General features: G+C 39.2%; 1 protein-coding gene across 3 annotated transcripts in view; it reads right to left on the reverse strand.

Annotated features, from left to right (window-relative positions):
- Positions 1-26,252, reverse strand: part of SGMS2 (sphingomyelin synthase 2) — a 107,302-nt gene that overhangs the window by 23,940 nt on the left and 57,110 nt on the right. For 2 of the 3 annotated variants that reach the window (XM_072622531.1, XM_072622532.1), the window contains exon 3: positions 2,552-3,262. In XM_072622531.1, coding sequence (XP_072478632.1) covers positions 2,552-3,006 — 455 coding nt within the window. In that variant the 5' untranslated portion in view covers positions 3,007-3,262. Of the gene's footprint in view, positions 1-2,551; positions 3,263-3,348; positions 3,573-26,252 lie in introns of those variants that run through there. The other variant, XM_072622533.1, reaches the window with a different exon arrangement.

Here is a 26,252-nt window from a genome sequence, read left to right on the forward strand (position 1 = left end):
AATATATTTTACGTGACATGCTAAATATACTAACCAAGCCCAGTAGTTATTTTGAGAAAGTAAGTAGGGACATTCCAACAAAGTTAACAGGGACACAAACCAGGGTGGTGTCCCTACCACCCACTGTGGTCAAAGAAACTACTTGTTTATCCTAAAGTATTTACTTCAAAGGACTGCTTTTCTGGGCTTGCTTTTCCAGTATCAACATTTAATAGTGCTGAATTTGTCCCGTTGGTTACTTAATAAATGAGGGGGGAAGGAGGAAGGCAATCCATTTTCTTCCCTGAATAAATTCCACTCCAAAATCCATCTACTGCTTTGACTGAAAACATCCTCTGTCAAACTGTGTTCTATGTTTTTCTAACAAGTGAAGTAATTAAGCAGAAATTTTTTGTAATATGAGAATTTGCATGTCCTACATTCTGATTTTGGCTGCTCAGAGCATACAGAAATTCACGTGGGAAGGAGAATGTACCAACTGCAGCATCATAGAGAGGAGGAAGATACTTAACGGTCCTCCTCCTAAGTTCTATGTTATTCATACTGGGAGAGCCATCAGAGTGTCTGCTGAGAACTTTGCAAAAGGTTGTAAAGATTTTTCTACCAATTACTTTTAACAGGATGTACTGGGATAACCCCTCCTTGCTTCTCCCCACCCCAGTTTTTACCATAATAAGAGTTTTTAACCTGAGGTCTGTAGTGTGTTTTTTTTTTTAAATATATTTTGATAATTGTCTTGTTTTTCAGCATAATTTTCCTTTGTGGTCCTATTTTATTTTATGCATTTAGATACATGATTCTGAGAAGAGTTCATAGGCTGTATGTAGCCAAAGGGATTCAGGACACGAAGAAGGTAAAGGACTCTTAGTCTAGGACAACAGGAGTATGTGGATAGATTTCAGGAGGTCTATGAATTTTTATTGGGAGGGGAAGGTGGGGTTACATTTTTATTTCACTAACCTGTAATTGAAATTTGGTTTTTCCTTCATTTTTGAATGTAGACAACAAACCATTATTCTCTGAAGGGGTCCACAGGTTTTACCAAACTGTCGAAGGGGTTCAACTCCCCACTAGAGACCACTTACACATAAGGAGCAGACAACTAAAAATAGCTGCTTCAGGAGTTGTGCATTTCTATTAACTAAAAAAATGGGATAAGCTTACAAATTATTTACAAACCACTACAAAACAGGTTTTGTTTGTGAAGTAAGTTGAAATAGCATTAGCACAGTGGAGCATCTGAACAGCAAGGTTAGGTATTGGGACATTGTCCTCTAGAATAAAGAAAATTTAGAACCTAAACCACAAACATGACTGATAGGGTAGAGTTTTGTTCTGAAATTCTCTTAGGCTTTTACTATAAACTTAATTTCCTCTGCCTTTGCATTTCCTAATTGTATTCTCTTGAGAACTTTCACAATTTTTCATAAGCCCTGGGTTATGGAAAATTTTCTTGGCCTATGTTGGGTTTATTTTGATGTGATGCTCAAAGCTTCTTCAAGAATATACATACATATATATATATATATATATACATAAATTTTTTTTTTTGCTTTCTGCTGCATAGTGACCTCAGAGAGAAAGGACTGTCATACATCTGCCTGACTGTTCTTCTTTTTCTCTCGGGACTGGTAAAAAGAGAAGAGAAGGGACACACAGACAGCCCCGACTACCTGAAGAATTAGAGATCTTCTGATCACCTTTCATTTTGTCAGCTGGAGGGCGTATTACAAGGAAGGACATATATTCCCTTCTGTATATGTATACCTGCTCTACTACATGTTAAGAAAGTGGTTCCAAAAACCAACCCCCAGAATGTTAAATTTGGCTAATTTCACTTCTTTGGTAACCCTGAGACAAGCCCATGAGGCCCACTTGCCTTTTAGAACCTACGTCATACTATCAGGCCCTGGTTGTAAGGACTGCTTATCTGTCCTTGACTAATGGTCTGGTTGGATTGGCAGAGGCAAACTGTAAAGAGAGAAGGCAGGGCCTCAAATCATGTGTGTGGCAAAGATAATGAACTTCTTAACTTGACCTTCTCCTTATCCCTCTGCAGCTAAAAACAGGAGATAACCATTCTCCATCAGCTGAATGCCATTCCTTCTAATTATCTCTTGAATGATACTTCATATAAATTCTATAGCTTGAGTTTACTGGTTCCTCACAGTCGTTTCTTTTAAAAAAAATGGTTATTTCAAACTTCTGAGTTACTGAGAGGTAGCATGAAGTAGTGAAGAAAATGGATCTCAGAGCCAGGAAGACCTGCATTCAAGTTCCTCCTCTAACACACAACGGCTGTAAGATTCTGAGCAAGTCACTTAATCTCTCAGTTCTCTAGGTTAGTCCTCTAGACTATAAGGCATATAGAGGGTGCCAATGTGCATTATTAGAAGTCCTCTAGATTACTGAAATCCCAGATCCAGTGCTTTTCCCCTATTTTCAATAATCTGGGCCAAGATTCTTTCAGGAAGATAATTTAAATTTCAAAGACATTCATGTTTGCAGATCAACTAGCATGCCCCAAATGATGTATAAGAGGGATACTTACTTATATCTCAGGAACAGCCACTGGGTAAGCCATAACCCAAATAATATCATCCCATTTATTTCTGATACAGAAAATGCCCATTTCACTCGATCAATGTAATCGAAGAACTTGTCCGGTAGTGGAGGGCTGAGCTCCTTGGGAGGCACCCTCTCATGTACAACTGTGATCATGACGGTCGTCAAGATTAGGTTGAATAGGGCATAGACAAAAGCAATGCCCGTTTTCCACCATTCTAGGGGAAATTTGTTTCTTGCTTCAGCAGGCATAGAAATTTGAATATAGTCTGGGTACTTTTTGGCACCCTTTCGCAAGCCATTGGATAAGCTCTTGGGTTTCCCACCACCATTTTTGTTATCTTCATCAGTAGGTTCAGGAGGTCTCGTGTAACTATTTGCAGGGTCATTGGTTTGATTTTCCATATGTTCTTCAAGTTTTGCTGTCTCTATGACATCCATTTCCCTTGACCGTCACCCAAACAGGGAAGTGGTGGTCACTATTATTTCTCCTCGATGTCTGTCCTACTCTTTTTTCTTTGATCTCTGTACTTCTAAGGTGATTATACACTTGCTTATGGCTGACTTTGTATTCTAGTACAATAAGGAGATTTCAGCCATCTGATTTTTTTTTTTCCCATCCAGGTATCCACTGTCGATGCCCTGCTTTCAGGAAAAGAAGCCAAATCTTTTTCTCTGAGAGATGCTAATATTCCATCTGCAAAACAAAAGCAAAAATTACAGTCAGAAACTGTACCCATTTGACAATTCAAAATTAAAGTATCAAAATAAGGAAATAAATACCAAGCCAATCACTTAAGATATCATCAGTGGTTGGGAAAGTTACTTATAACCTATAGATATATCTTAGAATTATAGTCCTTCTCTGGTTTGATGTCCATACAGTGAGAATAGTCTAGCAATCAATTTGCTGTCCTTCAAATAAAGGCAGAAACCAACATCTCAAGCATTTTATCTCCAGTCAATACTACTGGTTGCTAACAGTGAGGTCATAATAAGCTAGAATTTCCATATTAACTACATCACTAACAAGACTAGATTTTACTTTGACATAAAGATAATTCCAACATTTCTGTTAAGAGAAATATATTCAGTAAATACATGTTACTTTGTTCATTTTCCAGAATTCTTTAATTTCTGGCTCCAAATTGGGACTTAATCCAGGGGCTTCTTTTAAGATATTTAAAAACCAAATGAAGGTATATTTTGCAAGACACTTAAAATAGTTTTACTTATTAAAAAAAATAGCTTTCCATCCTGAGAGCCTCTCTATGCAAAATGAAAGTCATAATAACTACACAAAAAAGTCTATTTGCTTTCATTTGGTTACTAAGTAGAAATCACCAGCATATGCTCATCCTGACATATGGTAATTCATATCTAAAATAAGAGCTCAAAGTCACAGATGCTTTAAGGGAAAGAAAAGGGGGGAGGGGAACAAAACAATAACAGTAGAAAAGACCCATTTTTAAACTACCTTCTAAGTACTGACTTACCCAAGAGTCTGTAAGGAAAGGACAAACTTCAGCTGACTGCTGCTTGGGAACCCATCAATGAGTGAAAATGTTTCACTGGGACCTAAAGCATCACTAACATCTCTTTTTTATACTGGCTAACATCACTACCCCTTTATTCAGGAAAAGAGTATTTGGTCAAGATCCACAGCCCTCACAAAAACCTGTAATTATTCCCCACCCTGAACATTTATATACTGTAAGCAGAATGCTTGTTCACATTTCAGGTTTTGCAAAGGCTATCTCTATCTATGCCTGTCTGGAAATAAAAGAAGGAATCTTGAGTGATGACAACTAGCTTCATTAAGAGAAGAAAAAAGGGGGGAAAAGAGGGGAAAAAAGCATGTGCTTTGAAACCAATATACTCAATGTATATTAGCAGGGCTGTTTTTTTGAAGTACTGGAGAAAATCAAATAACGATTAGACTCAGTAAATGAATTAGCGTAAGATGTGAATCCTACATCTTCTACAGTCTAGCTGGGGAGATAGAATTAACACATATAATGAGAAAATGACTGTAAGTTAAACCATGGGGCAGCTAGGTGCCATAGTGGATAGAGCACCATCCCTGAGGACTTGAGTTCAAATCTGAACTCAGATATTTACCAGCTGTGTAACCCTAAGCAAGTCACTTAACTCAGACTGCCTCCAAAATAAAAGTTAAACCATGTGGTTTGGAGAAGAGAGAAATGAATATGGGTTGTTAAAATTTGTGAAGTTTTCATACAGGAAACAGGATTTGTGCTGGGACTTTCATAACTGAAAGGATGAATCAACAGTCTTAAAGGATCACTAAGAATCAGGTAGATGGGAAGGAAGTGAGGAAAGGGTAGGCAGAGGATCCTAATCAGGTGAAAACAGTCTAAGTGAAGGCACTGAGCTAACACTAATTACAACCTCTTTGGAGGAGCACACAAGCATAGTAACTCCCATTTATACAAGTGCCTTAAGGTTTGACAAGCCCTTTTACACACATTATCTAATGCAATTCTCACAATGTGCCCCTGTGGAGGAGCTATTGTTTCCATTTTACAGAATAGAAAAATGAATCTCAGAAAGGCTGCCCAGTTGTCACAACACAAGTTATTTTGAGGCAGGCCTGAAATGCAGACTTTCATGAATCTAGGATTTGATCCTGAGATTACTTCCAGGGGGAGCAGTAGGAAATGACTGGATTATCAGGGTAGGTAATGGGAGACCCTCAAGTCCAGGCAGAGGAGTTTAGAAATGATGCAGCCTAGGGGTAGACAAACCATGGTCTGTCTGATGTTTGCTTGTTATCCTAAAATCTTCTATTAAAAACAAAACAAAAAAGGCTGCAGGAATTTTGTCCTTGGGGATATAGTTTGCCAAAATTAAAGCAGGAAATAGGGAGCCATCTCAGATTATAGAACAGAATACTGACATGAGGAAAGAAAATGCTTTGTAAGACTAGTTGGATGGTGCTATGGTGGAGGAAGGAAAAGACTGAGATAACAAGTGACCAATTAACAGATTCTCAGATTCTTTTTCTTATTCCCTTAAAGGGATGGGGGAGTGTAGGGAGATTATTGTTGGGTTTGGCAATTAGGAAGATACTAGTGGTCTGCAAGGTTGTTATTTCAGTGAAGTAGGAAGGTTAGGAATTAGAATGTTCTGTAAAAAAGGGAGCAAGTACAGGCTACTCTTTCAAGAAAGTTGGTCATGAAAAGGAGGAAAGAAATGAGACAATAGCTTAGGGGCATAGAAAGTTCAAAGGAAGGCTTGTCTTTGTTTTGCTTAGTTTTTTTAAAGCTAGGGAATACATGAGTATATTTGTAGAGCAGCAGAAAGAATGTCATTAGAGAGGGAAACTCTGAAAGAGGGTATAAACGATGGAGGTAAGTCCAGAAGAAGAAAGGAGGGGGAAATCAAGGGTACAGGGAAAGTGGTGAAATCTGTCAAGAGACAAACTTTGCAACCCATTATTACCAAGTTCTTTCAATTCTTCCTCTATATAATACCTCTCTCTTCCATCCCCTCCTCTCTCTACTCACTGCCATGACTCTGGTCTAGGTCCTTTGTTTCTACCCATCTGGACTATTACAATATCGTCCCTCTAGGGTTTTGTCTCTTCTCTCCTTGTTCTAATCTGTTCTTTTTATCACTACTTAAATAAGCTCACTTATACATACATCTGGCATAACAGTATGCATATACCTGACACACGTGTCAAGGCTTTCCTTCAAAGCCTTCAATGGGTCCTTTTAAATTCCCTGCTTCATATTCCTTGGTATGGCATTCAAGGTTCTCTACAATCAAGTGACACCGCCCCTTCTCCCCAACCCTCCAATGCTTACCTCACATGATTGCCTTTTCAGCACTGCATCCAAACTGGCCAACTCTCATGGATCATACAATGCAAAGCTGTGAGGGACTTTAGAGGCTCTCTTCCACAAGTTTACCACACATGTTCATACCTCTGTGAATGCCTTTCTCATCTTTATCTGTTGAATTTCACCTTGGTTTTTAGAGGCCAACTCCTCCACCAAAACCTCTCCCTTATCTTCCTGGACGCAGGAACAATCTTGTCCCCTTCAGACTTTACATAATATTTTATTCTATAGCCCTCTAATACTAATATCATGCAATGCTATATCTAGATAAGATAATTAACCTCTCTGGGACTCAGATTCCTCATCTTCAAAATGAGGATGTTAGAACAGAAGACCTCTAAGATCCCTTCAAACTCTAAGTCTGTTTGACCTATGGGACTGTCTGTCCTTCTCCAGGCTGATAGCAAGGGGGAAGAATCTCTAAGCCAACCAGAGCTGTCTGAGACTATGTGCTGCTAAATTGTAGTGTTCGCAGAATTATTGAAGAATTGTTGGTGTCTTACCCTCTACTTAAGTACCACAAGGCTATGTCTTATCTTGTATGTTCTTCAGCACCTATAATAGTCCTATGCACAGAGGATTCACTTAAGCTTGTTAAATGAATTAATTAGTGAGTTATCCTGGAGAAAGGGATGTTGAGGCAGCTCACACTGGAGGTATGAGCTTCTCAATTTAGCTGGCACTAAAGCCAAGGGGTGGACAAATTGAACAATTATGACGGTGTAGCAGCAAGCACCTAGAATACCCAGGATCACCTGCTAGTTCTTGTTCTTCGATCTGCTTTTCTTAAAGGAAAGCAACTTTTAAGGGGTTAACCATTTTACTTTAATCAAACACATATCATTCCCATTGATGAATATCTGGCCACTGGACCCAGATGACTCAGGGGGAGAAAGTGAGGCTGGTGACCTTGCACAGCCCTCCCTCACTCAAAACAAAGTCAAGTGCAAGTCATGTCATCATCTCTCTGATATCATGGCCTTCTTCAAAAATGAAGGACACACACACACATACGAGTTTCTCCATAAAGGAAGGTGTCAGTGGGATTGAGCAAAGTAGAAATGGTCTGGAGCAGGTGGTGTGGGTCTGCAATTAGTTGGTGCTGGCCCATCACAAAAGAGACAGCAGGTTGGGTAAAAAAGAAATGGTGAAAAAAAATGCTGTCTTTGATATTAGGGGTTGTGGGTTTGAATTCCAGCTCCGTTTGCATGATCTATAAAAAGTCAATTCATTTCTATGGGTCTCAGTTTTCAATGATGGGACCTGATGATTTTTTAGTGTCACAGTGGATAGAGTGCTGAGCCTGGAATCAGGAAGACTCAGAATTCAAATCTGGGCTCAAACATTTACTAGCTATGTGACCCTGGGTGAGTCACTTAAGCTTGTTTGCCTCAGTTTCCTCATCTGTAAAATAAGGAAAGAGAAGAAAAGGGCAAACCACTCCAGTATCTTTGCCAAAAAAAACCCTAGGGGTCACAAAGGGTGGGACATAACTAAAACAACTGAACAACAACAAATTCTCTTCTTCTGTAAATCTACAACCTTTTAAATGCTCCATACTGGATGGGTTACCTGGGGTTACAGATGAATAAATGACTCAGGGTAGGTAGATGAGGGGATGATTATGGGGCCCCTGACTAGGTAGGGAAGCAAATGAAGCCAGGGCAAAGATGAGAGAGTGGGAGGAAAAAAAGGGCTGAGACACAATTATAAGAAGGATAGATGTAAGTATGGCATGAGTGACAAAGCAGGAAGGATGAGAAGACAAGAGATCGGTAGTAGAATATAAGCTTTTTGAGTACAAAAGAAATCGCAATTGGGTATTTTTATTTCAAACACCTAGCATAATACAGGCACATTGTAGGTGTCTACTAAATATCTACATGGTATAGGGAAGAGAGCACGGACAATGAAGTCAGAAGGCTTCAATCCCACCTCTGATGCTCATTTACAAGTCACTTCTGGTTTTTTTTCTTCACTTGTAAAATGAGGGGATGGACTAGATAGCATTAGAAGTCCCTCCTAACTCTGGATCTATACTATAATCTATACTGATTATACTCAGACAGAATCTCAAAGTCTTAGATCTTGGAAGTGGTCCACCTCCAGAAAAAGTCAAATGCAGGTGGTTGTAGTATGGTGTAAAAGAAAATCATGAGAATTAAACAGATAGATTAAGAGTTTGGAGGTCCTGGGTCATCAATTTGTTGCCAAGGATGATGACAAGGTATGTGTTTGTTCTTCACTGACGAAGAGGACCAGGCTATCAGAGAAATCACGACATGACTTGCACTTGACTTTGTTTTGAGAGAGGGAGGGCTGTGCATGTCACCAGCCTCACTTCTCCTCCAGAGCCATCTGAATCCAGTGACCAGATATTCATCAGGATGACTGGAGATGACCCAGGATGAGGCAATTGGAGTTAAGTGACTTGCCCAAGGTCACATAGCTAGTGAGTGTCAAGTGTCTGAGGTGAGATTTGAACTCAGGTCCACCTGACTCCTGCACTTGTGCTCTATCTGCTGCACCACCTAGCTGCCCCTATGTATGTATGTATGTATATATATATATGTATATATATATATATATGTATGTATGGATGGATGTATGAATGGATGTATGGATGGATGGTGGATGGATGGATAGATGAATAGATGGATGGATGGATAGATGGATAGATTGATGGCAAGGTAATGGAACAGGAAACATAAATCTGAGTCAGATATTAAAGTCAACACAGAAAGTGGATAGTAACCTAGAGGGCAGTAACATCTAAAATATCCTAGAGGACAGTGTTGTCATTTTGTGTCCTTCATTCTTGAAGGGGACCATGACATGAGGAAGATGATGCCATGACTTGTAAGTGAATTGGGTTTAAGTGAAGGAGGGCTGTGCAAGGTCATCAGCCTTACTTTCCCCTCTGGAGCCATCTGGATCCAGTGACAAGATATAGATCAGGACGACTGGAGATGGCTCTAGATGAAGGGACAAGTCTAGTATAAATCAGATAAGGATAATTTCAATGGAAGAAAGGTTGAATGTTCATGGCAGTAAAAGAAAATGATCCGGAGGTGGCACTGGAGACAGGGTATGCCATCTTTTTACTCTTAGCTCCATAAAGTAGGGGTGAGAAATGGGAAGAGTGAAGAGGGTTTTGAAGAATGTTATTTCCTCAAGGGAAATTCCAGGAGCATGAACCAATTTCCTATTCTATAAAACAGCAACAATAAAGAGCAGCCTCCCCATTGGGTAGGTTATTACTGGGATGCTATACAGATGATCGGTGTTACATGGTCAAAAATGTTCAGTGCTATGAATGAGAATGAATAAGCTCTAAACAAAGTGGGGGTTGGGGTGCAGTTATTAATAAAATAACTAAATGGACTGGTCTGGTCTTCATTTCCTCCTATTACCTTATTGGACTTACAAGTCTAGTCTAATTCTCTCAATGCAACTTGACTAATGAGTTCGGGATCTGAGTTCTCCAAAGGCAGAGCCTTCTCCAACACTGTCATCCCTAGTGTGCTTCTATTTCACTGTTATTATAATCTTCATTTTGGGGACCACATCCAGTCATCCTGACCTATATCTGGTCACTGGACCCAGATGGTTCCAGAGGAGAAAAGTGAAGCTAGTCACATTGCACAGCCCTGCCTCACTTAAACCCAATTCACTCGCAAGTTATGGCATTATCTTCCTGATGTGATAGTCCTCTTCCAGAATGAAGGACAAAGAGTAACAACAATCTTCATTTAGACCAGAGACTCTTACCTTGGAGGCTCTGTCCACTCTATCTGTACCTCTGTATCCCCAGGATTTGTGGAAAGATTTTAGGAGGTCCATGAGGTTAGATGAGGGGAAAAAAAGTATCATTTTTTTAATCTACCATTGGTTTCCTTTGTAATCCTATGATTTTTCTTTATGCATTTAAATATTACTCAGAGAAGAGTCCATGGGCTTCACTAAAACTGCCATGACACGAGAAAGGCTTAGACCCCCTTAATTTGAACCAACAGCCATTATGTGCTTTTGAAGGCTCCTTTTACTAAGGGATATAAATATTTTTGTTATTAGAGGATGTATTAGTCAATGATTTGACCCTGGAAGAGAGGAGAGAATGCAGCAAGGGCTCCCTGCTTATATCTCCTTCAAAGACAGAGCACAATGCTATCTACCCAAGTGGGAATGTTACAAGGATGAGTGAAATAATTAGCTGTGAAGGGCTGGAGCCCTTGGGAGCACAGGAGCCCTACAAGCTCAAAACCTATTTACTCTCATTAGTGCCAAGATGGATATTTTCCTAGGGATTTCATTAAGGAGATTAAACACACAATAAGCACATTCGTCATGTGTCAAACCAATCCAGGCACCTGATGTTTGTAATCAAGGTGACGGCAATTTAATTTATGCATCTCTCTCAGTATGCAAGCTAGCCAGTGTACAAAGTGCCTGAAAATTCTGGCTTTGGCATTTCCCCAAAGGGTGGTACCTCTACTGTATTTTATTTCTAGTTTTAGCTTATTTGAACATTAAAAAAAGAAGGGTATTTATTAAGTATACTTTAGGTGAAACCTTAATTTATCTTAGACCACAGACACCTAAGATGGTATTCATTTCCAAGCTAGCTTAGTTACCAAATTTCTCTGAGGTAGAGAACGTTAAATATAGCTGCCACAATTTTGAACCTTTACTTTTTTCCCTCCATAATGCCTGGCAGAAATTCTGCCTCAAAATATTAGTTTTACTTCTTAGGACCACTTCCCTAATACAGAGTGGTGGTTCTGCCTTGATTTCTCTTTCAGTGGTAAGGTTTACTGGTGGAAATTTCACTTCTGGTTCCCAAATCAAGATAAAGCTATTTCATTATTGCAGTTAGACAGTAAAACAGGTCTTCAGATGTAATAAAGGGTCCAAAGATCTTTAGAACAATGAAGTGGCTTTCTTTCTAATGGCATTTGAAAGCATTCACTGGATCCCTTCCCATTACAGATCCCACCCTACTCTCCTGAAAAGACTTTCAGTTCCTATGATTTTCGCCTCCCATGTCCAACTGAAAAAAGTGTGGCAATCAACTTCAGACATCTCTGTTTTGTCTAAGAAGTCTCACATAGGTACAACATGTCACTCAGGATGAGGACATATTTGCTTTCCCCAAGTATATTGTGGTTCAGCTACCTTGCAGCTTCCTATTAGGAGGCAAACAGACTATTAGGTAGATCATCCTGAGGAGTTAACATGCCTCAGACTGAAACCATCCAGTGAAAGGGTATGTTGCTTTATTCATTCACCCTTGTGGTGAAGAATTATTTTTCCAAGGAAAACAATTCTAGCAAAGGAAAAAGCACTGAAATTGAAACAGAATCCTATCATGTAGACAAAATTCTAACATCACAAGTATTTTTTTTTTAATAATGTAATGGTGAAATCCTTTCTGAAACAGCTTTTTGGGGGGGATGATGACCTCCATGTTTCATTGCTAGAACTAAAAAGGTCCTTCAAAACTCATTAAAGTTTTACTTCTACAGTTTGCAGATGAGGAAGTCAAATGGGTTCAGGTCCTACCTTTCCCAATTAATACCTCCCAGACTGTTAAATCACAACCGCCCTGTACCTCATTCTCCTCCCCTGTAAAATGAGAAGGTTGGACCCAGGGAACTCTGAGAGCTCTTCTATCTCTCAGGCTAGGGTCCTCTCATCTAATGACTTGTCTAAGGCCACAAAGTTAACTTTATCAGTGCCAGAGAGAGTGAGGAGGATTCTATCATTCCAAATGGCAATGCTCCATGTTACTAGCCTGACACTGTCCAGCACATCTAACACCAGACTGGGAATGACCATTTTGAACATTAAGGGAAAAAGCAGGTTTCATGAATCTTTCCCACAGAGACTTCCCAAGGCCACTGTTACCTACGTGGTGGATGTGACAAGAACAAAACTCTGACCTGTTTATATTGGAAATGATGGTAAAATTGCTTTCCATCTCTCTTATACATCTGATTTTTGTGAATGTCTGTCAAGAGATGACAGCCCTTACAATTTCAGGTCAACAACCAGAAGGTGCCAACTCAATTTTTAGCCATGTTTCCTTCCAAAGAAGGTTATACGATGCGTCCAATGATTAAGAAAAATTTGGACTACTGAAATAATGTATTTGGGGTGAGGAAAGGAGGGAAGGACTATAAAGTCAGGGGGCTCATGCAGTCAATGTGTCAAATTCATTTTTTTCCTTTGAAGTTTTACATTTGCCAACCAAGTATTTCTTTTTAATAGCAGCTCTGGAATATACTGTGCTGAGTTTCTTATGGACAAGATCAAGAAGCAGGCAAGGAAAAGCAAACTGTTTAAGAAAACTTGTGTAAACTTTGTTCTAAGAATAAACCTGTAGTACTGCCCCATAATTAAACAAAGTGAAATGAGAGAAAACAGAGACAAGTTTTCTAACAGGATTCATCAAAATTTACTGTCCAGGGCAAAAATGAAAAGAACTGAAAAACTTCTAAAGTTGATCATCTGATCATTCCACAAGTGTCTGGAAGGAACTTTAAAGGCTTTATTCCATCTCTCTTTCCTGAACTATGACCAGGTGGATCAATAGATAGATTGTTGGACTTGGGATCAGAAAGACTCCAATTCCAATTCTGCCTCAGATACTTACTAGCTGTGTGACCCTGGGCAGAGATTAAGTCGCTTAATCTCTGTCTGCCTCAGGTTCCTCATATATTAAATGGATCTATTTCCCAGGGTTGCTGGGGATATCAAGTGAGATAATGTCTGTAAAGACTTGGCAAACCTTAAAGTCCTGTATAAATGGCAGCCATTACCACAGTAACCTCCTAACGTAGTCTGATTCCTGTTCAAGAACTTTTGATGTTACCTCTTGTAAACAGTTATGCCTGACATTTAAAGCTGTGCACCACCTGGTCCCCACCTACCTTCTACCATTTCACATTTTTCTCCTCCACCCACTCTGTGTTCCAGGTAAGGTTGCCTACTTGAGATTCCTGAAACGCTGCATTCCAAGGCCAGGCCTTTTCATGGGCTGTTGCCCCCACCCCAGCTCCCCCTCTTCTTCCTCCCCACAAAAGGTACTCCTTCCTCATCTCCACCTATTTAAATTCTTAGTTTACGTCAAAGCTCAACTCCAAGGTGATCTCACGGAAAGCTTTTATTAATCCCCTGGCAGTCTGTGCTCTTTTCCTCCAGAAATTATCTTATATACTTATTTGAGAAAGGGCTACATTCCCTCCAGGAAAAAAACGTAGCTCCTGGAAGACAGATATGACTTTTTATTTTGTCTTCGTATCTTAAAAATCGAGCAAATTGCTTTATACACAGTAGGTGCTTAATAAATACTTGTTGTTTCTTCAAGATCATCTTGAAAAGGTCTAAAGGATTCACCAGACTTCCAAAGGAGTCCATACCCTTAAAAAAAAAAAAGTTAAGAACACCTAGACCAGAGAAGGGATGTGCAGGTGACCAGCCTCACTTTTCCTCCAGAGCCATCTGAATCCAGTGACCAGATATTCATCAGGATGACTGGAGATGACCCAGGATGAGCAATTGGGGTTACATGACTTGCCCAAGGTCACATAGCTAGTGAGTGTCAAGTATCTGAGGTGAGATTTCAACTCAGGTCCTTCTGACTTATCTAAGACTTATCAAAGTCCCCTTCATTTGAAGAAATGAGGGCCCAGTAAAATTGCCCAAAGTCACAAAGATAGTAAAGTATTAGAACCAGAAACTGAACTCAAATCTCTGGCTTCTAATCCAGGGTTCTTTCCAATACACTAAACTATCTCTGATTAGTATCCCAGGATCATTCATTTGGAGCAGGAAAATGCTAACAGGTAATCTAATAAATCTACTCATTGGACATGGAAAGGCACTAAAGCCAGAAGTGAAGTTGTCCAAAGTTAGACAGGTTGGAGGACAAACAGAATTCAATCCCAGGACCCTGGACTACCAACAAAAGGTGCTGTTTCCCCCATACAACAATGCCTCCCTTCAACACCATTTTTAGTACAACTGTTTTAGAATTTTCACTATGTTCCAAAAAAGAGAGATAATAAGTTAGCAAGATGGCTTTTGAGAATGAATGTAGCTAAATCTGGTTAAAATGGAAGCCTCCTTCTACAATTCCCAGAAGAGAATCTCCATCATGGCCTTATATTCAGGTTTATCTATATCTAGCAAGTGCTTGATGTTCAACAAAATGGGGGGAAATGGATGTGCCAAAGGAGATATTTTCTAGTTTCCTAAATTGAGAACCTGGAAAGGGTATTACAGCTACAGTCAGGGTCTACTGGTAGATGTTTAACAATAAACTTGTTGAGAAAAATTTTTTTTTACATGGGACATACTTAAGTCAGCTAATAAAACGCTAAATCAAACCCTGATTTGTAGCATTTCCTGCTGATTTGTAGCATTTCCTGATTACATTTGAAAATGTAACCCTTAACCCTTGCCAAGCCAGTACGAGTTAGCTCCAGGACCCTCCGGGCTAGAGCAATGTTTCTCCTGTCTTCCCTGACTATTATTTTCATTAAATCTGACATATCTCTCTATGCTTTGGTACTTGTTCAGAAGAGTTTTTAAGATCAATTTCTTTTTAGTAGGATATAGTTCTTGAGCTTTGAGACTTCCTGTCCATAAGACAGGGACTCCTAGGGTGCTTTGGAAGAAAACTGTAGAGTCTCAGGAGACTTCAGGGTTAAGGCAGATGGACAGTTTATAAATGAGAACCGAACAAGGAGAAGCAGAGAACAGAATGCCCCAGTCTGTGAGGGGCAGAAATCTAAAAACAGATGACAGAGAATGTGAAAGACATGAATTATTATTAATTATCTTCATTCTATAATTATTTTATTAATCACATATATTCATATTATATTACTTAAAATACTAGCCAATATTTATATAGCATTTTCTATGTGTTAGACAGTGTGCTAAGCACTTGACAATTACTATCTCGTTTGATCTGCACAATGTCCCCTGGAAGGGAATTGCTATTATCACCTCCATTTTACAGATAAGGAAATTGAGGCAACCAGAAGTTAAGTGGCTTGCTCAGAGTTGCACAGCTAGTCAGTGTCTAAAGTTGGATTAGAATTCAGGCCTACCTGTCTCCAGTACCAGCCTCCCAATGTTATTGTGAGGATAACTGTAAAGCATTTATTACAGCACTGGACATGTATTAAGTGTTATATAATTATTCCTTAATTATCATCATTAATGTGACCATGGTATAGAGCAGGGGTGGAAAACCTGAGGTCTCCAAGCCACATGTGGCCTTCTAAGTCCTCAAGGACAGCCTTTGGACTGAGGCCAAATTTTAGAGAACAAGTCCTTTGATTAAGGGAATTTGTTCTGTGAAGTTTGGATTTGGTCCAAGGGCCATCCTTGAGGACCTAGAGGACCCCATGTAGCCTCAAGGTCGCAGGTTCCCCACCCATGGCATATAAAGAACATTAGATTTGAAGACAGCAGAGGTGGGTTTGAATTCTGACTCTGCTTATTAGTCACATGATCCTGGGTAAGTTACTAACTTCTGCCTCAATTTCTTCACCTGTTAAATGAGAGGATGTAGACCAAATTACTTCTGAGGTCCCTTCCAGTTCAAAAAGTACAGCCTTCTAACCCTAGGGAAATTTAAGAAAATCGAGCTTTAAAAAAAAATTAGTAGTAGTTGCAGCGGTGGTGGTGGCGGTGGTGGTGGTGGTGGTGGTAGTGTAGTGGTAGTAATATTCACTTTCCAGGTTCCCAACTCCTCATAAATCTACCACAAAATGTATAACTTAGAAACCTATGATTTTGTCAGGGTTACTGTACCCATATTGCAATGACTATCACAGCAATCTACAGTCATCCTGCTGGAGACACTACTGGAAATTATAATAAAAATTCTACTTAAAGCTTAAAAATTAGACTAGAGATAAGAGTTTGATTTTTCTTCTGGTTCGGAATGCTGGCCAATTTAGGAAACAGAGCTGTGTAGGAAACAGGTGTGCATCAAATTTTTAGATGTACCCAGTGCAACTGTGTGTTGGCTTAAATATGTACACTTACTTGTTACAAGGCAGAAGGAAGGGATAAGTCAATGGGGCAGTGACAGGGAAGAAAAAGACGGGGGAAAGCCTTGAAAAATTTTTTTAAAAAACAGATTACAAAGTTTAGAAGGGAACACAAACAGTAATTATTGCTACTGTGTTCAATTTAAAGTATACTTCATGCAAGCAAGCTGTTTTAGGGCTCTTCTATGATCCCCCCTTTTTTTGTTCTTTTGTATATGTTGGAATATTTCTATTTGTTGATAACTGGTAAAAAGTGTGTGTGTGTGTGTGTGTGTGTGTGTGTGTGTATAATATATATCATATATATATATATATATATATATATATAAAACATAAAAAAAAAACTACTCACACTCACCAACAGTAACCACATTTCTTTTCTCATCATGACCTGTCAGGATATCTTCCTTAATCCCCAAATGTTCACTATGAATGATCACAATTGCTTTAGTAGTGTCCCGCAATGAAAGAAGCAGTTACCTTAAAAAAATTTGCCTCCAAAGAGCCTGCTTTAATAAGGGCCCCAAGTTTGGGCCCTTTAAGAGACAACTTGGACCAATCACTAGTTAATGAAAGAAAATGGTAAATAGATTTCTTGGTGTACTTGCGTGCTTAACAGTATTGTGAACCACTAAGTGTACTCACATTTACTTTTGAAGAACACAAAACACAGAAATCGGGTGTCTATAAAATCACTTCCTCTTCACGCTGAAATCTAACGGGGTATTTGACCACAGGAAGAAACTTCCTCTTTTTAGGGACATGAAAAATGGTTTTTTCCTAGCATTTCATGACTACGTAAATGATTTCCAAATTTTTTATGCACTAATGAGACAAACAGAATACACCAAATAATTCAAAAGCAACATCTAACCAGAAACTTCTAGCTGGTCCATGACTTGGTCAAGAACACTAGGTGACATCAACTATCATGGCCAAATAAAGATGGTTACCCCCTGCACTGGCCTTTTGGGTCTGTCTCCTGTTTTTCTGACACAGAGGAATTATTATTTTTAATCTGTTAAATATACAAAGGTTGTCACTAGCTGTTTTCTCTTATCACTGAAAAAGAGAATTAGTCAAGGATCAAACACAATTTAGATTAGTGACTACAGAAAAGAATTCCCCAATATCAAAAATAATTTAGCCGCAAAATCTACTAGAAAAGGGAAGAGTCTTTTTATTTCTCTAGCAGTTTTGGAAAATATCCTGGAGTCACTGGTCTTGCATGGCTTAAGGCAGAATATTGTCTAGAGATTGGAATAAGGACTTTAAGATGCTGTCTGAGGGTCGGGGTAGTGTGCATTGAGGCTTTACAATTTATTAGCTTCCAGAAAGATGAATCTTTAAATCTGAATTCTTTAAAGTAGGAGTTCTTTACCTAGAGGTCCATGGATAGAATTCAGGGAGTCTTTGAACTTGGTTTTCCAAATGATACACATTTTTATAACTGTCTTTTGATACAATTGGTTTCTTCTGAAACTTGATGGCTTTTATTTAATGCGTTTAAAAACCTTCTGAGAAAGGGCTCATAGGCTTCATCAAATTCCCAAAGGGTTCCATGACCCAAATCAAGTTAGGAACGCCTCTGTTCCAAAGCCATCTGCAACTACTCTATGAATGACACAATAAAATAATAACTCACACTTAAACAGCACTCTGGGATTTACAAAGCATTTTCCTCTTAATAATCCTGTGAAGTAATTAGTGCAATTATTATCATACCCCATTTTATTAATGGGGATTGGCAAAAGATGTAGCCATTTTTTTGTAATCACTAATGATGACAAAACTTGAGATTTAGTGACTTACCCAAGGTCACACCATGAATCAATATCAAAGCTAGATCTGAACCCAGATCTCCTACCTTCTTCTTTTCTAGTATATAGGTATACCTTGTTTTATTGTGCTTTGCTTTATCAGGTTTTGCAGATATTGGTATTTTTTTGTAAACTGAAGGTCTGTGGCAGCCCTGCATTGAGTATATATCGTTGGCACCATTTTTCCAACAGCATGTGTTCACATCATGTCTGTGGGCCATATTTTGGCAATTCTCCCAAGATTTCAATCTTTTTCATGATTATCATTATGTCTAGTAGGGTCATCTGTTTTCAGAGATCTTTGATCATACTATTGTAATTGTTTTGGGGAGCCACAAACTGCCCTCATGTAAGATGGTGGACTTAATTAATATTATGTGTGTTCTGACTGCTCCATCAAGCAGCCCTTCCCAGTCTCTCTCCCTCTCCTCAGGCCTCCCTTTTCTCTGAAACAAAATATTGAAATTAGGCCAGTTAAAAATCCTATAATGGCCTATAAATGTTCAAGTGCAAGGAAGAGTCACTTCATGCGTCAAACTTCACTACTGTCTTATTTTAAGAAATTGCTACAGTCATTAGACCCCAACCTTCAGCACCCATCATGCTAATCAGAGCCGCCAGCAACACTGAGGCAAGACACTCCACCAGCTTTTTAGATTATGATTCACTGAAAGTGCAGATGATGGTTAGCATTTTTTAGCAATGAACTATTTTTTAATTAAAGTATGTACCTTGTTTGTTAAGACATAAGACTATTGCACACTTAATAGACTACAATATAGTGTGAACATTACTTTTATATGCACTGGAAAACCAAAAAATTTGTGGGACTCCCTTGTATCTCCAAAGCATGGCTGTACAATCCTGTCCGGTAACGAGTATTGATTTTATTGACCGAACGACCATAGAATCACAGCTGCAAACCTATTAAAGACCACAGAAGTCATCTAGTTCAAATGCTGAAAAATTTTAGAAATGAAGGGACTCAAGGTCACACAAGTAGCAAATTGTCAGGCCAAGATTCAAACTCAGGTCCAACAGCTCCAAATTCAGCATTGTTTCCACTGAATCTCACTGCCTCTAATTATGCCTGCTGGAAAATTTCAGTGGTCACCAAATCTAACTCTTTCATTCTATAGATGAGGAAACTAAGGTTGGGAGGTCAGGTGTATCGTTCAAAGGTCATCTAAGGAGTTTAGAATGGTAGGGCTTCCACTGGAACTTGGATCCTTTCACTTCCATGACTTCCTGAATTGGAAATCATGAGGTTGATGACCCATGTAGCCAATCGTAAAAACAAATGCTTTCCTAAAGGGATAAAGTCATCAATAGCAGCATCTTTCTTTAAAATTCTTACTGACCTACCCAGATTCATTTCCCCCCAGAGATCGAATGCAACTTGAAACCGGTTACACGAATGCCTTGTTTGCCTCAGAGAATTTTCTTCCTTCATGGCTTAGACATGGAATCTTCCTCATTTGCATATTAACATTTCTGAGACCACTTACTTATCACTAAGGTTCGTGCCTCTTGGGTCCATGAAGGTAAGTGCCCAAATTTACCAACGTTGGACAGAAAAAGGCATACAGAAAAAAAAGAGACAGTAAGATAATTTGTTTAGGCTTATCAGCACTCAATTCATTGGAAGTTATGAGAAAATTCAGGTTTTACATAATGTCATTTTGACAAAAATGCTTGCTTTGGTAATGCGAGTGATGGATAAAACTCAGTTGGGTGATATGCCAGGGCACTAGTATAATTTTTATTAGGATGACATGTCATCCTGATTTATAAGGGGAAAGAAGTAGGGCCAGCATGGTATCACCTTCATTCTAACAGGGTAAGACATTTTCATTTAATAACCTGTCCATTTCCATTTGGAGAAAAGGACTTTGGTCCTGTCCCCCTCCCTGCCATTACCAGGGAGTCCCACAGAATCAGCACCTTGTACACTTATAAAGAAAAGACATGTAGGAATTTCTTCCTTACAATTCCCTCCATGGATCTGCCTGTGGCCCAACCCTCAGCATGAACAATGACGACATTAACTGTATTTAGGTTCTTTGGGAAGCTTTCTGTTTCCTCACTTTAAAAAAATGTACTTTCAGGAATGGAGACTCAGGTCCGATTTGCTTCGTCATTAACTCTTACTGTTTATGTGAACTTGAGCAATTTTGTAAAAGGGTGGGATTTGCCTCTGAGGCACATTCCAGCTCAGGAGATATGACTATATTCTTAGATGAAAACAAATATGACAGACCCATCTGAGCAGCAGATTGTTCATGACTCAAAGCAAAGGTGATAAGATGGAAGCCAAAACAAACAGGTGAGCATGTATCTCTTGGTAAAATCTGTATTCTTATTTAGAGTAAGCAGTCTAATCAGGTGGTGAAAGAAAGATTACAGACACATATAAAAACATTTGCAGAGTCTACTCAACTAACATGGTTTCCTTCTGAAAGAATCTTCCCTGGCTTTTAAAAAACGTATTTTAGGTGTGTGTATGTATGTATATACTCTGTGTGTATGTGTGTGTGTGTGACAGAGAGAGAGAGAAGAGGAGAAAAAGATGAGAGAGAGAGAGAGGCAGTAACAGGTAGTGGACAGAGAGGCATTCAAAGTTACAAAATGAAAGATCGAGTCCTCTCTCTGACACACACTGCTGGTGTGACCCTGGGCACTTAACCTCTTAATGTCCTAGACCAGTGGCGTCAAAGTGAAATAAAAGGGAGCCACCAAACTATATATAAAGATTCCTGGCAGCCACATATCAATTTAGCAAATCACAAATTAAAATCATCTCCATTTATTTTCTTCAACATTTGCTAATTATATTTTACTGTGGTTCCAGCAGGCTATGTATGTGACACTTCTGTCCTACCCAACTCTTTAAGGCTATAAACTGCAGAAAAAGTGCTGGCATATTTTGGTAGAGGAAGCTTCTTCACCCAAGAGTTCCCTTCCCTATACCAATGAAATCACAGGTGCAGTCTCTATCCATTATCAATCTCCAGTCCACCTGCCACTCAGATGCCAAAGTGATCTTCCTACTAAAGTACAGGTCTGTTTCTGTCTCTCTGTCTCTCTCTCTCTTACACACACACACACACACACACACACACACACACACACACACACACACACACATACACACACACACTACATATATAACCATATCTATCTCTGTAGCCAGGGATCCTGGTTTCAGCCCTCCATGTCAGCTTGTTCAGCACCGGGGTCCTAGCCAAGAGGACCTAAATTCAAGTCCCATTTCTGATACTCCCTGTGTGATCTTGGTCATTGTCACATCCCTGATCCTCAGTTTCCCCCTCTGTAAAATGAAAGGGTTAGGCTTATTAACTCCTGAGGCTTCTCCCAGCTCCAAATCTATGAGCCTATACATCCAGGTGGTCATGCTGACTCTTGATGCTTTGGGGATGACTAAGGTATTTAATCATCTAACCTGGGCACTTTCTGTGAGGAATGGAAGAAGGGTAACCAGCCCTTTTCTTTTCTGCCCCTTGGCCATCATGCAGCCATGAACACATGGCAGCTAACAACATCCCAGTCTAAACAAGCCTGAGACTGGGTCACAGAATCTCTAGCTGCTTCTTCTGCTCTGCTTCTTTCCTGAATGTAAATACCAAATAGTAACTCTTTCTCTTTTACCCAGGAACTCTGAGGGTTTCCCCTCCCAGTTTGATTTTTTTTTAACAAGAAGGGACCATCCCTTGAGTAACTACTTGAAGAGGCCTATTCATTGAATGAGTATGTCTCACTCAAAGTGAGAATGTGATAAGACCTTAGCCTAAAATGGCCAGCATCTCCCATTACATCCAGAGTCATCTCCAGTCTTCCTGATGACTATCAGGCCACTGGACTCAGATGGCTCTGTAGGAGAAAGTGAGGCTGGTGACCTTGCACAGCCCTCCTTCCCTCAAATCAAAGTCAACTGCAAGTCATGTCATCATCTTGAGGTCATGGTCCTCTTCAAGAATGAAGGACAAATACAACCTTTCTGAGTGTAGGTGACTCAAACATTGACCTTGAGATGGCTATAAACAGGCATAGAGGCCACCTTGTGAATTTTAGGGATGTCTAAGTTCTGGGTCCCTTGACCAAAGTGGCAAAGGAACTTCTATCAGAGAAGATGATCACCCACAAAAAGAGATGCCCAAATCTTTGAATGGCCAGAAAACAGACTTTGAGGGGACAGTGAAGAGTGGAAGAAAAAAAAAATAACAATAGTTATTTAAAAAAAACAAAAACAGGCTTCCCCAGGATTGAGCCCAAATGGGCCATATGTGTAGTCCCATAATCAGCGAGTCTCTTAGTGGAGAGTAGTATCCCAATCCTGGAGTCCAGTAGAGTGTACTAACTGGTTGGTAAATACACACACACGTTCCCCTAAATATTGGCTCTCTCTTCCACATCAATTTACCTTGAATTTATGTCTTGTCTCCCAATCTCCACCCCTAACCCCATACAATGTAATTTCCTTAAGGACACGAGCAACTTCATTTTTTGTCTTTGCATCTCTACTGCCTAGCACAGTGCCGTGCACACAGTAGGGCTGAATGCTTGTTGAATGACTGTGATCAAACTGAATTGGACAGAAGAATCCAAACAAGTTTCTTTGCTTGTGGATTATTCCACCGTATGTGTTTCCTAGGGACAGGGTAATATTTTAATATCTAAAAACTATGCCAGCATACTGATAAACCATTTTCCAAAGCCAAACACATCAATACCTATATGTCAAATGCACAGAGTACAATTCTTTCTCAATTTTTAAAAAAATTTACTAATATTAAGGCAAAAAAAAGGGAAAAATAGAAATTAAGTTTCAAGAAAAAACCACAAAGTATTTCAGGATTATCTTTACCAGCATTTAAAGGGCACTCAAGTTACTTTAGAAAGGCATGTGAATACAAAACCAGAAAGTCTGGATTCAAATTGTCTCTGGCTCATAACGGCAGTGACCATGGGGCAAGCTATTCACTCATCGTTTAGTGCCCCAGGCAACTTTCTGAGAGAAAGTTACCCAGGAGTGACTGGTCTGAGTCAGAGGAGGGAGTTTTATACACCAAGAGCTTGTCATACTAATGCAGTTACAGGCTTGGGCTAAAAACAAACTAAAATACCCAAAAGCCCAAAATAAAAGTTATTTTCCTATGACTTTAAAAAAAAATTTTCCATATCTACAATATCCTAATTGGCTAAATTGGTTTATTAGAAATCTAACTGATCATGTTATTTCAGAAATATACAAAACCAGAGGAGGTTTTTACAAAACAATTATTTAGTAAGAGAAGGGTACTGTGCTATAAGAAATGAACAACAAATAGACTTCAGAAAAACCTGGAAAGACTTCTATGAACTGATACTGAGTGAAGTGAGCAGAACCAGGAGAACATTGTACACAGTAACAGCCACAGTATACGAGGACTGTTTCTGATACACTTAGCCCTTCACAGCAATGCAAGGACCTAAAACATTCCCAAAGGACTCTTGAAGCAAAATGCCATCCACATGAAGAGAAAGAACTTTGGAGTAGGAAAGCAGAATGAAGTGACTATTTTCTCCTTTGTTATGTTTTGTTTTGTTGTGTTTTTTCTCCTGGCTTCTCCCATTCTTGATTCTTCTATACAACATAACTAATGTGAAAATGTGTTTAATAGGAATGTATGTGTAGAACCCATATAGGATTGCATACTGTCTTGGGGAGGGAGGGGAAGAAAATTTGGAACTTATGGAAGTGATTGCTGAAAACTGAAAAAAAAAATTAATAAATTTTGGGGGAAATATTATTTAAAGAACAGTTTTCTATGGGGCAGCTAAGTGGTGCAATGGATATATCACCAAACCTGGAGTAAGAAGGATCTGATTTCAAACCTAGCCTCAAATATGCATCAGCTGGGTGACCCTGGGCAAGTCACTTAACCCTGTTTACCTAAGCTTCTTTGTCTGTAAAATGAATGGAGAAGGAAATGGCAAAGCACTTCAGTACCTTTGCCAAGAAAACCCCAAATGGGGTTACAAAGAAGTGGACATGACTCAGCAACAACCACAACAAAATCTTATGTATTTTATGCATCAAAAAATATTATTTTGAGAAGAGGTCCAGAAGCTTCACTAGACTACCAAAGGGGCCCATGCCGTAACAAAAGGTTAAGAAACCCTACTCAAAAGCACAATTACTGAGCCATATTGCAACAGAATTGTAATCTATACATTGACAGATATTTTAATATATAATTTATTCTGAATAGAAAAAGAGTCAAAAATGGGCAGCCAGGTGACAAAATGGATAGAGGGACCTGGAGTCAGAAGGAACTGAGCTCAAGTTTAACTTCAGGCATCTTATTAGTTGTGTGACTCTGGGCAACCCACTTAACCTGTCTCAGTTTTCACATCTGTAAAATGGGCATAATAATAACATTTATCTTCCAAGGTCATTGTGAAGATCAAGTGAGATAATAATTGTAAAGCACTTAGCAGAGTACCTGGCTTTTTCAGTCATATCTGACTCTGACCCCATTTAGGGTTTTCTTGGCAAAGATACTGGAATAGTTTGGCCATTTCCTTCTCCAGCTCATTTTACAGATGAGGAAACTGAGGCGAGGATACTGGAATGGTTTGGCCATTTCCTTCTCCAGCTCATTTTACAGATGAGGAAACTGAGGCAAACAGGGTTAAGGGGCTTGCCCAGAGTCACACAGCTAGTAAGCGTCTCAGGCCAGATTTGAACTCAGGAAGTTTTTCTGACTTCAGGGCCAGCACTTTGTGCACTATGGTGCCACTTAGCTGGATATAGTAGGTGCTATACAAATGTTAACTATTATTAGCAGTGGTAATAGTGGTAATAATAATGGCAATAATTTTTAATGGAGGGACAATAAAACTCAACCAAGAGATTATCTACTCTGTGGCAAAAGGCCAAATTTCCTTGAGACATTTTTTAATTATCATGTTATCCAGAAAACTATATTTGTAGACTACCTAGCAAAAGAGTAATTTTTGAGGACTGGTAAGAGTCTATACCTTGAAGGCTTAACTATGAGGAACAAGCCCATGCAGTTTTCATTATACAGAAACAGAAATCTCTTTGAAGTCATGGCAAGAAATCAGCTGGATCATGAAATAGATCAACTCTTTTATTTTCAGTTTCATGGTTATTTTGAGAAAGCTTTTGTTTGAGAAAAAAGTATATACATATACTACAGCCTTCAAATCCGGGGTTATCAGGCAAAGTTAATATGCAGCTACATTATAATATTTCACCTTACTTTAACTAAAAAACATCCCACTGCAAATGTTTTTGGAAGCCTGTCAGAGTCTCAAACATTCTCTCTTTGCCCATGACTCCTAAAATGTCTCTTTGTGATTCAGTCTGCCAAAGTCTTGATGTTTTTCTTCAGAACTGGACTCCCTCCCAGGTATGAAGTGGGAATGGATCCCTTAGGAGTCTTTGATTGTGTTTATATAGCATCCTGGGCCAAGTTATTGAACACATTCTGATTCAAAATGAGATCTCAAAACCAGGGTTCACAAGATTCAAAATTAAGATAAAAAAACAAAAACCAGGACCACTTGGGTGCCTTTTAAAAATACCTGGTATGTGTCTGAGTGAGGCAGGATATGGTGGGACTTCTACCCTCCTCACTCTGGTTACTATCTTCCAAGGCAGTCCAAAGGACTGTGTTAACACTTCACCATGTTGACCTATACTTAGCTTGCAATCCACTAAAACTACTTTCTCTCGTTGGAGCCTTTTGCTTGCTCAAAGAAGATAACTGATATAAAGTGCGTTGTGATTTTCCAAGTGGAGGAAGCTAGGTGGCTCAGTGAGTGGATATAGTGTTGGTGTGGAATCAACAAGACCTAAGTTCAAATCCAACTTCAGACACTTACCGGCTATGACCCTG

This window comes from Notamacropus eugenii, chromosome 7 (assembly GCF_028372415.1).
Source record: "Notamacropus eugenii isolate mMacEug1 chromosome 7, mMacEug1.pri_v2, whole genome shotgun sequence".
Lineage (NCBI taxonomy): Eukaryota > Metazoa > Chordata > Mammalia > Diprotodontia > Macropodidae > Notamacropus > Notamacropus eugenii.